The 12,681-nt window shown below is 66.8% G+C and overlaps 1 protein-coding gene across 1 annotated transcript in view; it reads right to left on the minus strand.

The window, feature by feature from the left end:
• The window catches only part of ADGRB2 (adhesion G protein-coupled receptor B2), a 31,561-nt gene extending 21,137 nt beyond the window's left edge, over window positions 1-10,424 (minus strand). The window contains 2 exon segments of the mRNA XM_058423557.1: window positions 3,303-4,116; window positions 10,365-10,424. Of these exon segments, the coding sequence (XP_058279540.1) occupies window positions 3,303-4,101 (799 nt within the window). The 5' untranslated portion in view covers window positions 4,102-4,116; window positions 10,365-10,424.
• Between the last annotated feature and the right edge of the window lie 2,257 nt (window positions 10,425-12,681).

The raw sequence follows: 12,681 nt of genomic DNA on the forward strand, positions 1-12,681 counted from the left end.
AGAGCAGAGCCCCCCGTGGCTCCGGCGCCGCGGTAACGCCGAGCCTCCGGGCGCTCCGGCCTTTAATCGAATGTCAAATGTAATTTGGAGAAGGAGCCGGAGTTTGCGCTGCGGCCGTCGCAGCCCGAGGGGAGGAATGTGGCGCGGAGCCCGCAGGCCAGCTCCGCAGGGACCACCCTGGCCAGCGCCCTGTGCCGGGCTCGGGGGGAATAATCCCACTGAGCCACCCCTGGGGATGTGCTGGATCCCCTGGAGGAGCATCCTGCTTCTCCATCCCATCCTGGATCCTGCTCCTCCAGCCCATCCTGGATCTCATTTCTCCATCCCATCCTGGATCTCATTTCTCCATCCCGTCCTGGATCTCCCTTCTCCATCCCATCCTGGATCCTGCTCCTCCATCCCATCCTGGATCTCATTTCTCCATCCCATCCTGGATCTCCCTTCTCCAGCCCATCCTGGATCCTGCTTCTCCAGCCCATCCTAGATCTCCCTTCTCCATCCCATCCTGGATCTCCCTTCTCCAGCCCATCCTGGATCTCATTTCTCCAGCCCATCCTGGATCTCCTTCTCCATTCCATCCTGGATCCTGCTTCTCCATCCCATCCTATATCTCGGTTTTCCATCCCATCCTGTATCCCAGTTTTCCATCCCATCCTGTATCCCAGTTTTCCATCCCATCCTGTATCCCAGTTTTCCATCCCATCCTGGATCCTGTTTCTCCATCCCATCCCAGATCCCGTTTCTCCATCCTGGATCCCGTTTCCCCCCCGAGTCCCCGTGGCCATGGCAGGTGTCACCCCTCGGGGACCCTGGGGCTGGCGCCTGCCCCCGGTGCTGGGCTCTTCATCACCCCCGGGGAGTGGGGTTTAAAGGGGGGGAAAAAACCGGGAAAAAAGCCCCCGTGAGATGAAATCAGCTCCAGCAGCTCCCCTCGGGATGAGGCGATTTAGAGCCGTAACGGACCGCGGATTTAGTGGGGGATCTGCCCGTAATGACATTTAGCTCCTGAAATAAATGCCGAAGCCCAATGAAATTATCTCCACACCCCCGGCCCGGCCTCTCCACCCAATCTGCCGGATAAAAACCCCGCGCAGCCCAGCTGGGGATTGCTCCTGCCCGCGCATCACCCCGAGGCTGCTGACGGGAACATCTGGCCAGCTGCATCCCAAAATCCCCGTATCGCCTCGCCGGGCAGCACCGGGGCGAGGCGGCCCCGCCGCCGGCAGCCCGATCCCGGTGCCGGCTGCTTTTTATCCCCGGCCGTTCCTACAATCCCGGAACGAGCAAATGGCCTCATTCCGCCTGGTTAATAGCCCGGCCGCCGTGCCGTGACATCCTGCCTGGAATAACAAGCGCCGGGGCTGCAGCAGTCAAGGGTAATTTGCCACGGGAAAGGGTCATTTTACCTGCAAATTGTTTTCCGCCTCTCCGCCGAGGCAGAGCGCGTCGGCTCCTGCTCCTGCTCCATGCCTGGGAGCCACGTGGGATGTGCCAGAGCAGCCGTGGACTCGGCCCTTGGCAGCCGTGGGGTCACTCTGGCATCCCCAGGCACGGCTGAGCCGCCCGAGCTGCGGCTCCGCGGATTTGAACTTTGTATGGATTCCCTGCTCCATGCACAGAGCCCCATCGGAAACTTCCAGCCCTGAGGGAGCGTGCTCAGGCAGGATTCACTCATCCCATGGATTCCCTGCTCCATGCCCAGTGCTCAGTTGGCACCATCCTGCCCTGAGGGAGCGTGCTCAGGCAGGATTCACCCATCCCATGGATTCCCTGCTCCATGCCCAGTGCTCAGTTGGCACCATCCTGCCCTGAGGAGTGAGCACAGGCAGGATTCTCCCATCCCATGGATTCCCTGCTCCATGCACAGCACCATCCTGCTCCATGCAGAGCAGGAGTGTGGAGCCCTCCAGCCCTGTGGAATGAGCTGGGAAGGATTCATCCACGGCATGAGTCTCTGCTCCCTGCCCAGCACTCAGCTGGCACCAATCCTACCCCAGGAGTGCACACAGGATCCATCAGATTTTTTTTGGCACATATTCCCTGCTCCATGCCCAGTGCTCTATTAACACCCTCCAGCCCCAGGATCCATCCATTTCTCAGTGTCCTGCTCCATGCACAATTCCCATTTGGCACTTTCCAGTTCCACAGAGCTTACACAAGCAGGTTCCATCCACTGCACAATTCCCTGCTCCATTCCCAGTACCCCCTTGGCACTCTCCAGCCCCAGGATCCATCTGCTGCACAATTCCCTGCTCCATTCCCAGTGCCCCCTTGGCACTCTCCAGCCCCAGGATCCATCCACTGCACAATTCCCTGCTCCATTCCCAGTGCTCCATTGGCGCTCTCCTGCCCCAGGATCCATCCACTGCACATTCCCTGCTCCATTCCCAGTGCTCCCTTGGCACTCTCCAGCCCCAGGATCCATCCACTGCACATTCCCTACTCCATTCCCAGTGCTCCCTTGGCACTCTCCAGCCCCAGGATCCATCCACTGCACATTCCCTACTCCATTCCCAGTGCTCCATTGGCACTCTCCTGCCCCGGGACTCATCCATTGCACAATTCCCTGCTCCATTCCCAGCGTTCCATTGGCACTCTCCTGCCCCGGGATCCATCCACTGCACATTCCCTGCTCCATGCCCAGTGCTCCATTGGCACTCTCCTGCCCCGGGATCCATCCACTGCACATTCCCTGCTCCATTCCCAGTGCTCCCTTGGCACTCTCCTGCCCCAGGATCTATCCACTGCACAATTCCCTGCTCCATTCCCAGTGCCCCATTGGCACTCTCCTGCCCTGGGATCCATCCACTGCACATTCCCTGCTCCGTGCCCAGTGCTCCCTTGTCACTCTCCAGCCCCAGGATCCATCCACTGCACATTCCCTGCTCCGTGCCCAGTGCTCCCTTGTCACTCTCCAGCCCCAGGATCCATCCGCTGCACATTCCCTGCTCCATGCCCAGTGCCCCACTGGCACTCTCCAGCCCCAGGACTCATCCACTGCACAATTCCCTGCTCCATGCCCAGTGCTCCATTGGCACTCTCCAGCCCCGGGACTCATCCATTGCACAATTCCCTGCTCCGTGCCCAGTGCTCCATTGGCACTCTCCTGCCCCAGGATCCATCCACTGCACAATTCCCTGCTCCATTCCCAGTGCCCCATTCGCACCCTCCAGCCCCACAACCCATCCCCTACGCAATTCCCTACCCCGCGCACAACTCCCAACACCCCCACTCCCCACACGCAGGCAGAACCCACCCTCCCCACCACCACGGGCGGCCCCCGGGGCTCCATCCCCGCTCACCGTGCGGCACCTCGGGCAGGTCCAGCCCGTTGGCACTCGCAGAATGCAGCTCGGTGGGGCAGCAGCCGGGCTCGGCGGGCGCCGGGGTGGGCGCGGGGGCCGGGGGCCGGGTGCCGTTGCGCCGTGGGGCCGGAGGGCTCTCGGCCTGGCAGCTGCAGCCGGCGTGGGTGAAGCCGCAGCGGCGGGCGCCGGGAGCCTGCAGGCACTCCTCCAGCCAGCGGCACAGCACGCTGCAGGTGAACTGGCTGGAGTTGTTGTTGTTGATGAGCAGCACCTCCACGAAGCGGAATTCCAGCGCCTGCGGCTCCAGCAGCCGCGGGGCCGCCTCGGGCTCGGCCGCCAGGCACAGCTGCACGAAGTTCTTGTCGAAGTGCAGGAAGGTGAAGGGCCCCGCGTCCTCGCACAGCTCCAGCTCGGCTTCCTCGTCCTCCTCCTCCTCCTGCTGCTGCTGCTGCTGCTGCGGGCGCTGGCGGGGCGGCGCGGGGCTGGCCTCGCCCCGGGGGTCGCAGGTGTAGTTGGCCAGGTAGTGGTCGAGCGGCAGCACCATGGGCGAGAAGTGCGTGCAGACCTGCTCCTCCCGGTTGAAGCGGAGGTAGAGCGAGTACTTGGTGGGGTCGGGGTTCTCCAGGGTCCAGGAGCAGCCGGAGGAGATGGTGGGGAACAGGTCCTTGAGGGAGAAGGAGCCGTAGAGGACGCCGGAGGCCAGGGCGGAGCAGGCGCTGGGAGCCGGGTCGAAGCCCCGCGTGAGCCACAGGACAGACGAAATCACAGCCAGTAAGAGGGGACCAGCAGCGGTCATCCTATGGCATTTGCCCTGCGGACAGACAGACGGACGCATGGACAGAGGCCTGGCTGGGGGTCGGCACCCCGCCCTGAGCCCGGCTGCTGTGGGAGCAGCACCCCGGTTTACCCCACGTCCCCTCCCGGTCCGTGTCCCCTCCTGGTCCGTGTGCCCATCTGCCACCTTTTGGGGTCTACAGGACCCTCCCTGCTGCGCCAGTGAGACCCCAGGCTGGGGACAGAGCAGCACAGAGCGAGGACTTCACCCCAAAACCACCCCAACAGAGACCCAGCCCCACAGGTCCCCACTGCAGTGACCCCCCACTCACCTTCGGCTCACCGCCCCAAGCACAGCCTGGGCAAGGAGCCACCACACAACATCAGACAGGGCTCCAAAACCCCTTGGAGCTGATCCTGGTGCCCTGGAGCTTGGTGGGGACAGGCTGGCAGCTCGGGGGTGACGTGCTGGGGGTGCACGGTGACGCCCCAGCAGCGTGGTGCCCCCACAGCTGTCCTAAGAGCCGGGCACAGCGTGAGCAGCCACAGCTCGGTACAGATTTCTTGGATACCTCTCCGGGAATGCAGAGCATGGCCGCGAAAAGCTTTTTAATACCTCATTAATAAAATAATGCACGCGGTGGCCTTATTAAGTGAGCCCGGAGCACGGCTCTACAGAGGCCGAGGCCACCGCGCACGTGTCAGCATCGCTCAGCCCGTGCCCGGGGGCAGCGGCGGCAAGGGGAGAGCCCTGGGGACAGCGGGGGACATTCAGGAGGTGGCCACGGGGCCAGGTGCCGTGGCAGAGGTGGATTCCGAAATCGCTGAGGTCGCCGCTCGCCTCCGCCCAGCCGTGTGCCGGGGATGCTCCTCCCCAACCCCAGAGAGCAAATCCTGCTCCCCAACCACCCCCGGCCCGGCTGGGGACACCGGGGCATCCCGCGGCTCATCGGGAGGGACACGGAGCCTCGGCCGAGCCTGAGCTGGAGCCGCTCCGGGGACATTAGAGAGCTAAAAATATCCCGATTCTCACGCAACAGGCTGGCGCTGGCTCCCGCCGCCCGGGCAGCGCGGGGCGGGGGCTCGGTGCTGGCGTTGCCCCCCTCCAGGGCACGGGGGAGAGGGGATGGGATGGAGCCAGAGGGAGCAGACCGGGCTGGAGCTCCCCAGCGCAAGCAGGGGGGTCTGGGGAAGAAGAAACCCCCAATTCCCGGGAGTAACTCCGTCCAGCCGGAGACCCCGGGAAACGCAACAGGAGAGACCCGAAAGCGCCGAATTCCAAGCGCAGCCGGAGCGGGGAGCACCGCGGGCATCCCCGCACGGGCGCTGCTCCAGCGGCCACCAAGGAGCTGCGGTCCCCCAGAGAGTCGCAGCTCCCTCCGCTGCTCCGGGAGAGCCGGGGCTGGGGGGACGGAGGAGGAGGGAGAAGAGGAGGAGGAGGAGGGAGAGGAGGAGGAGGTCAGGCAGGGACACGCTGCTGCTCTGCAGCGAGCTCCTGGGGCTCCCGCAGCCTGGCAGGGACACAAGATGGTGCTTGCTTCCCTCGCCCAGGAGCAGCGAGCAGGGACGCTCCGGCACCACCATCAGTCCGTCCGTCCGTCCATCCACCCATCCATCCATCCACCCATCCATCCATCCATCCATCCATCCATCCATCCATCCATCCCACCCGCTGCCCAGCCGGCCGCTGGAAGGCTCGGGGCTGGACACAGCCCACGCCTCACCTCTCCAGGCACGCATGATCCAGGTGTTCTGGGATAAAACGGGGAGCTTCCTCCCAGCCCCAAAACCCGCCGGGGCTGCGGCTGCTCGGAGCTGAACCGAAGCTGCCAGAGCTCCCCCGGCACCAGCCCCGCTCCCCGCAGCGCTCCAGCCGCCGCCGCCGCCGCCGCCGCCGCCGCTGCTGCTGCAGTGAAAATATTTCACCGAGCCGCGAGCCGGGCCGAGGAGATATTTAACATCTGGGCCACCCCGTCACCCGGCGGTGGCACCACGAGGGGGTCACCGTCACCCGCCCCCGGCAGCGCGGCGGGGACCCGGAGCCCTGCAGCGTCACCGCTTGCGTTCTCCGGCTCGGGGGAGCCCGGCCCGGCCTCGGTGCCGGGGCACGGCCGCGCTGGCATCGCCCCCGCCGCCTCCCGAACCACCCGGCAGCGCCGCCGGGTCCCTGGGGGCAGCTGGAGACCACCCAGGGACCCCGAACCCCGCTGCGGGGGCGGCTGGTGCTCCCCGGGGACGGCGATGTCACCCGGGGCACGGCGGGCACAGCCTGGCGCCCGCTCCAGCCCCTTCCATCCGCCTTTGTTCCCGCCCGGGAGCGGGGAAGGGGGTGGGTTTAAAGCTTTAATTAAAGCTTTTAAAGAGCCATCACAGAGCCGGGAAGAGGCCGGGCGGGAGGAAGCGGCGGCCCGGGTTTCCCCCGTCCTCGGAGCGCCGTCGCTCTCCCATCCCTGCTGGAATATCGCTCCGGGAAGAGCAGGATCCGGCCCGGGCTCGGCTCCCCCTGGCCGCGGCACGGCACTGCTCCCGACGCACAAACAGGTTGTTTCCCTGAGGGTGTTTTGCCCGGATTTTGGCCGGATCCCGCTCCAGCTCCATCATCCCGGCACGGCAGGAGCCCAGATCGCGACCGTCTCCAGCCAGGAAAAGCCGGGGACAACCAACCAACCCCCCAAAAGAAGCGATAAATGGGCAGCGCTAAACCCCTCGGCATCAGTAATCTGAGAAACGATTAACGGCAGAGCAAAGGAGATTTGGGGGTGGAGGGATGTGGGTTTTAACCCAACTGTTCTTTTAACAGCCTGTAGAAAACACGAAATCCGTAGAGGAAAAAAAAAAAAAAAACAACTGATGCATGAAAATTCCTAACATGAACACGGCTTAGGATAAAGGAATAAAAAGTCAGGAAGGGCTGGGGCGTCCTGGGTGGAACAGCCTCGTTTCCCTGCCAAAAGGAACAGGCAGAGCCCTGGGGCTCCGTCCCTGCGAGAACCTCCCACCCTGCAACCCCCAGGATCTTCCCCGGCTCTTCAGCGGCACCCGGGGGCTCCAGAGCACCCCCGTGGGTTCCCCCAGCACTGAGCCGCGGCGTCCTGAGCCCTTCCCAGCCCCTCCACCGACAGATCAGCGCCACTCCTGGGAAAAACTCCCCGCAATCCCAGCCTCCAGCCCGAGGACGCGGATCCCCGCAGGGCACACGCGGGGACGGTGAAATCCGAGCGGCTCCCACCCGCTCTGGCACGATTCCCCCAGCGTCCAGCACCACGTTTTCCCTCCCTTCCGTGACTCCACGTCTCTCCCTTCTCCCTCTGGCTCCCCGGCGTGCTGCCACGGCCTCTCCTGGAGCCGGCAGGCTGGCAGCGGTGCCGAGCTGTAATTAATGGTGCCGCTTTGCCAATCCCTGGCGCGGCCTCGCGAGCACTGGCAAGCGCAGGCCTCTTTATTTATTTTACTTAACTGCTGTTGGTAAAACTCCACTCCAAAAGCAAGGCCGGGAGACGGCGCAGAGAAAACCTCGGCCGGGATTAGGGATTTGCTCCGCCAGGGAACGGCGCGTGCCGCCTCCCCCCGGCCCTGCACGGCTCGGGGGTCCCTGGGGGAAAAGCCCCCCACTCGGGCTGTAGGGGCTGCAGCAGCCACGGCGCTCTCACGGCCTCTTCCGAGGAATTCCATCCACATCCTTGGGATGCGGGTCCTTCTTTTCCGTCAGCTCCGTTCTGGAGGGCTGGGAAACACAGGAAGGCTCCAAAGGGGGGTTCTGAGTGCCGGTGCCGGCAGCAGGATCTGTGCTCAACCCAAAAGGGGATTTCTTTTTTCTTGTACCCACCGTCGCATCCAGACCCAGCCTCCGAGGTGCTCCGGGGGGGAGCAGGGGCCCGGCTCCATCCTGCTCCTGGAAGACAGCGAGAAGGAGCAGGCCGGAGCAGCGCAGGGGGGACACGATGGCCCTGGCGAGCGCCGAGGAGCTACAGAGCTTCTGACGTTCGGCAGCCCAGCCAGGTGGCCCCGAGCCAGCCCTGTCCCCATTAGGGGACGGGCCCGTGGTAGGAAATGAGCTTGCAGGGCCTCGGTCCAAATTCCCATGGAGAAGCCTTGAGGCATCGCAGCAGCCCAGGGCTGGAGCGGGGCTGGAGCATCATCTTCCTCCAGGCACCGGGAAGTGGGGAATCCATCCTGCAGCCCCCATCCCATCTGGAAAGCACGGGATGTGGGGTTTGGCAGCAATGGGGACACCCTGGCCGTGGAAGTCCCGTCCATTCCCACGGCGGCGAGCGGGAGCTTGGCACCGGGGCAGAGCTCTCCACCAGCCGTGAGCGCCCCGGGAAGAGCCGGGCACCCCCGGTGCCACCTCCAGCACGGCAGGGAGAGACTCCAGGCAGAAGATTCCATTGCCAAAGATCCTCGGAGGGGTTGAGAAGAACCAGAGGGGAGCTGGTTCTGCCAGCTGGTTCTGCTGGTTCTCCCGGTCGGAGCGCGAGCGCCCGCTGTGCCGGCTCCGTGTCCATTTTCTCTCCAGCACAGCCAGAATTTGTGGGATCCTGGCTCCTTGGATCAAAGCAGGGGCCGGTGACAAGGCTTGACAAGCCACCGGGCAGGCCAGGGAGAGGAGCCGCTGCCAGGACCTGAGCTCTGGCACGGCGGGGCTGGCGCTGCCACGCTGCCAGCTCCACATCCACCGCCACCGCGCCACGGCCGAGGAGCCCTGCCGGCAGTGGGGAGCGCGCCCTCCCCGCCGAGGGCGGCCAGGTGACGGTGACGGTGACAGTGACAGCAGCTGCGCCACCCCGCTCCTCCCCGCGTGAGCCCACGGAGCCGGGTGCCTCCCCACGACCCCCCTGAGCTGAGCCACGGCCTTGGAGGCAGTGACAGTTCTGTCCCCCACCACTGGGAACAATCCCAGTGCCGCAGCTCCAGAGCCAGCCCAGCGCCACGTGCGCCCCGGACAGAACCCCGGGCCAGGCGCTCTGTCACCCCGGGGCCACCTCCCCGCCTCACCGGCGGCCCCGGGCGCCAGCCAGCGCAGCTCGCAGTGCCATGACCTAGAAAAGCCAAGGGTTGTTCGCACGCCGAGAGCCCCCCGCGCTGCCCCCGCCCGCGGGGAAAAAAAAAAACCATCCCCATCCTCAACAAGTGACCGGCGCGGCCGCACGCCTGGGGCACAGCTGGCACCGTCAGTGCCACCAACCCCAAGGCTGGCGGGGTCCCCCCCTTGCAGGTCCCCCCGAGCCCCGGCTGCCACCTGCCTGCCGCACGTGCCCGCGGTGGCACACGCCGGGCGCCCACGTGTGCCCTCCCGCACGCCCACGGGCCCCGGGGTGCCGTGGCACGGAGGGTCCCCCCCCCTCTCCCCGCGCCGGCACCGAACAAAGCCCCAGCACGCAGGGGAGGGCGGCAAAGCCACCCACGAACCCACCCGCCGCACAAGCCACCGCCCCCGGTGCGTGCCAGAGTCCCCAGGGTGTCACCCCCCGAGGTGACAACGCGCGGTGACCGAGCCCACGCTGGCCGGGCTGGCGCGATCCACGCGTGTGCCCGCAGCGGGGAGCCCCGCACCCGCCCGTGGCCTGGCTGCGCGGCGCACCGCGGTGCCACACGCGCGCCCGGGAACACGCGTGTGCCCGCCGACACGCGTGCGGCCCCTCCGCCGTGGGGCTGCCGGAGCCTGGCGCGGCTTTCGAGGGAGGGATCGGCGCCCCGCGGGAGGGAGCGGCGGGTGAGGGGGGACCGGGACCCCCGGGGGAACCGGCAGAGGGGGGAAGAACCGGCAAAGCAGCGGGGAGGGAGCACCGGAGGAGCGGGAGGGGGCACCGGCAGCTCCGGGCACGCCGCGGCTCCAAGCCAGCCCCGGAGCCGAGCTCTCCGCGCCGCCGCAGCCCCGCGCAACTTCCCGGCAGGGCCGGGGCCGCCCCGGAGACGCCGCTGCCGGCCCCGAGCACCGGGAGCGGGGCGCCCGCGGTGCCGCGGCGCGGCTGCAACTCCCGTTCCCGCAGCCCCGCCGCCGGAGCAGGAAAGTTGGCCGCGGTTGGGGTGGGGGAGCCGGTGCTGCTGGCGGGGAGGGTTCCCCGGTGGAACCGGGGCTCTGCCAACCGGCAGCACCGGCCGCCGCAGCCCGCATCGGCGGCGAGCTGCCGCCCCCGCTGCGCCGCGCCCGGGGGGGGGGAAGCGGAGCCGCCGCACCGGGAATGAGCTGGGGGGGGGGGGTTCACCGGTAACGGGGGAGTGCCGGTGCACCGGGGAGCGGGGAGATACCGGCCCGCGGGCCAAGGGGGTCGCGGCCGCCCTTACCTGCGCTCCGTTAGCAGCGCGTGTAGCCCCGGCGCGGCGCGGCGAGCAGCGGGCTGGCCATCCCCGAGCGGCGGCGGCGGCGGCAGCCGGTGCCCGGGCGCGCCCGGGGGAGCTCGGCAGCGGCGGCGGCGGCAGCGCTCGGGGCCGGGAGCGGGCGCGGGGCCGGGAGCGGGCGCGCAGCGCGCCGGGCCCCGGTGGCGGCGGCGGCGGCGGATGCGGTGGGGAGGGGAAGGGAAGGGAAGGGAGAAGGGGGGGGCTGGGGGAGCGGGGGGCGCGGGGGCGGCGGCGGCGCGCGCCGCTCGGGCACTTGCTGCATGCGCCGGGAGCGGGGCGGTGTGACAGCGCCGGGCACGGGGCGGTGTGACAGCACCGGGCACGGAGGGGGGACACCCCCCCCGCCCCACACACACACACACACACACGCACACTCCTCCTCCTCCTCCTCCTCCTCCTCCTCCCCTCTCCCCGCTCCTCCGCTCCCGCCCCCGCCGTGTGTGCGGGGAGGAGGTGACCCCCGGGCCGCTGCTGCAGCGCTGGGGGGGCGGCGGGGGGCGGGGGGCGAGCGGTGCACACGCACACGGGGTGGGGGGGGTCGCGCTCCGGGGTGTGTGTGGGGGTGTGTGCATGTGTCCCCCACCCCCGCTCCCCGCCCGTGTCACACGCGTGGAGTGGGGCGCGCAGGGGCACGGGGGGCGTTTCGGGGATTTAGGGGGGTTTTGGGTTCGTGTTCACGGCTGCGGGGGGGGGGTGTGGAGGGTGGATGTGGTGCGGGGGGCGGTGCGGGTTTGCACACGCGTGTGAGCCCCGTGTGTGCCCCCACGCGCGTGCAGGCCTCGGTGGGTCCTGCAGAGGAGCGCGGGGGCGCTGAGGGACGCGGGTGTCACACGCACGGGCGCGGCACGAGTCGGGGGGACACGGAGCCTGCCGGACCCCCCCAGCACCTCGGGGGGCTGCAGAGCCGCGGTTTCGCACCGGGAGGGGAAGCACAGACAGGGTAAACTCCAGGATCCTGGCGGTCCGTGGGCCACCGAGCCGCTGGCACCGAGGCTCGTGCTGCTCTCCGGGAGCCCTGGCTCGCAGGGGATGGGGTGTCAGGGCCACCGAGCCCCGGGCGTGCAGGAGGAGCTCAGCAGGATGCGGCACGGCCTGGCTGCCACGCTGCGGGAGCAGCGCAGCTGGAAATGCAGCACGTTCCCGCTGCTGCCCGTCCACCTCTGCCGGACACATCCTGCCCAGCGCTGCGCTGGGCCTGGGGGGTGCTCAGGGCTGTCCCTTGTCCCCTCCATCCGGGCTGGATGCGAGGGATGGAGAGGGCAGGGGGCAGCTCTAGGACAAGCGCTCCGCACCCTGGGGATCTGTGGCTCAGCACCAGCTCTGATCCAGCCGCTGGAAGCGCAGGATCGCGTCCACCCCAGACCTTCCCGCAGCTCAGCTCCTTCCCTTCCTGGCATTCCCTTTTCCCAGCGCTTCCCTGCAGTCCTGCCTGACCCGGCGTCCCCAGACAGACACTCATCCCCTGCGGGTCAAGACTGGGAGAAAGCAAACCGGCTTTTCAGGCTGGTCTTTATCCCGAGGAGAAAAGCAGCATTAGCTCCGCCGGAGCTGGAGGATATTCCCGAGCCCGGCTCTGTAAATACAGCTCAGAGCAGCTCCGTGGATGAGCAACCCCAAAAACAACCACAGCTCCCTGGGTCATTCCCGGCCTCCCACGAGGTGTTTGCTCCTTCAGCCGAGCAGCCCGGCAAGGTCGAGGGGGTTGGGAATTTCCAGAGGGATCTCTCACGCCGGCTGCTCCCGCCCTGCGAGGAACGTGGGATGTGGTGTGGGATGCAGGATGCAACGTGGGATTGATGCGGGATGCAAAGTGGAATTGATGCAGGATGCAACGTGGGATTGATGCGGGATGCAGGATGCAAAGTGGGATTGATGCGGGATGCAGGATGCAAAGTGGGATTGATGCGGGATGCAGGATGCAACGTGGGATTGATGTGGGATGCAGGATGCAATGTGGGATTGATGTGGGATGCAATGTGGGATTGATGCGGGATGCAACCTGGGATTGATGCAGCATGCAGCATGGGATTGATGTGGGATGCAGGATGCAATGTGGGATTGATGTAGGATGCAAAGTGGGATTGATGCGGGATGCAATGTGGGATTGATGCGGGATGCAGGATGCAAAGTGGGATTGATGCGGGATGCAGGATGCAAAGTGGGATTGATGTGGGATGCAGGATGCAAAGTGGGATTGATGCAGGATTCAAAGTGGGATTGATGCGGGATGCAGGATGCAAAGTGGGATTGATGCAGGATTCAA

This window comes from Hirundo rustica, chromosome 25 (assembly GCF_015227805.2).
Source record: "Hirundo rustica isolate bHirRus1 chromosome 25, bHirRus1.pri.v3, whole genome shotgun sequence".
Taxonomy (NCBI): domain Eukaryota; kingdom Metazoa; phylum Chordata; class Aves; order Passeriformes; family Hirundinidae; genus Hirundo; species Hirundo rustica.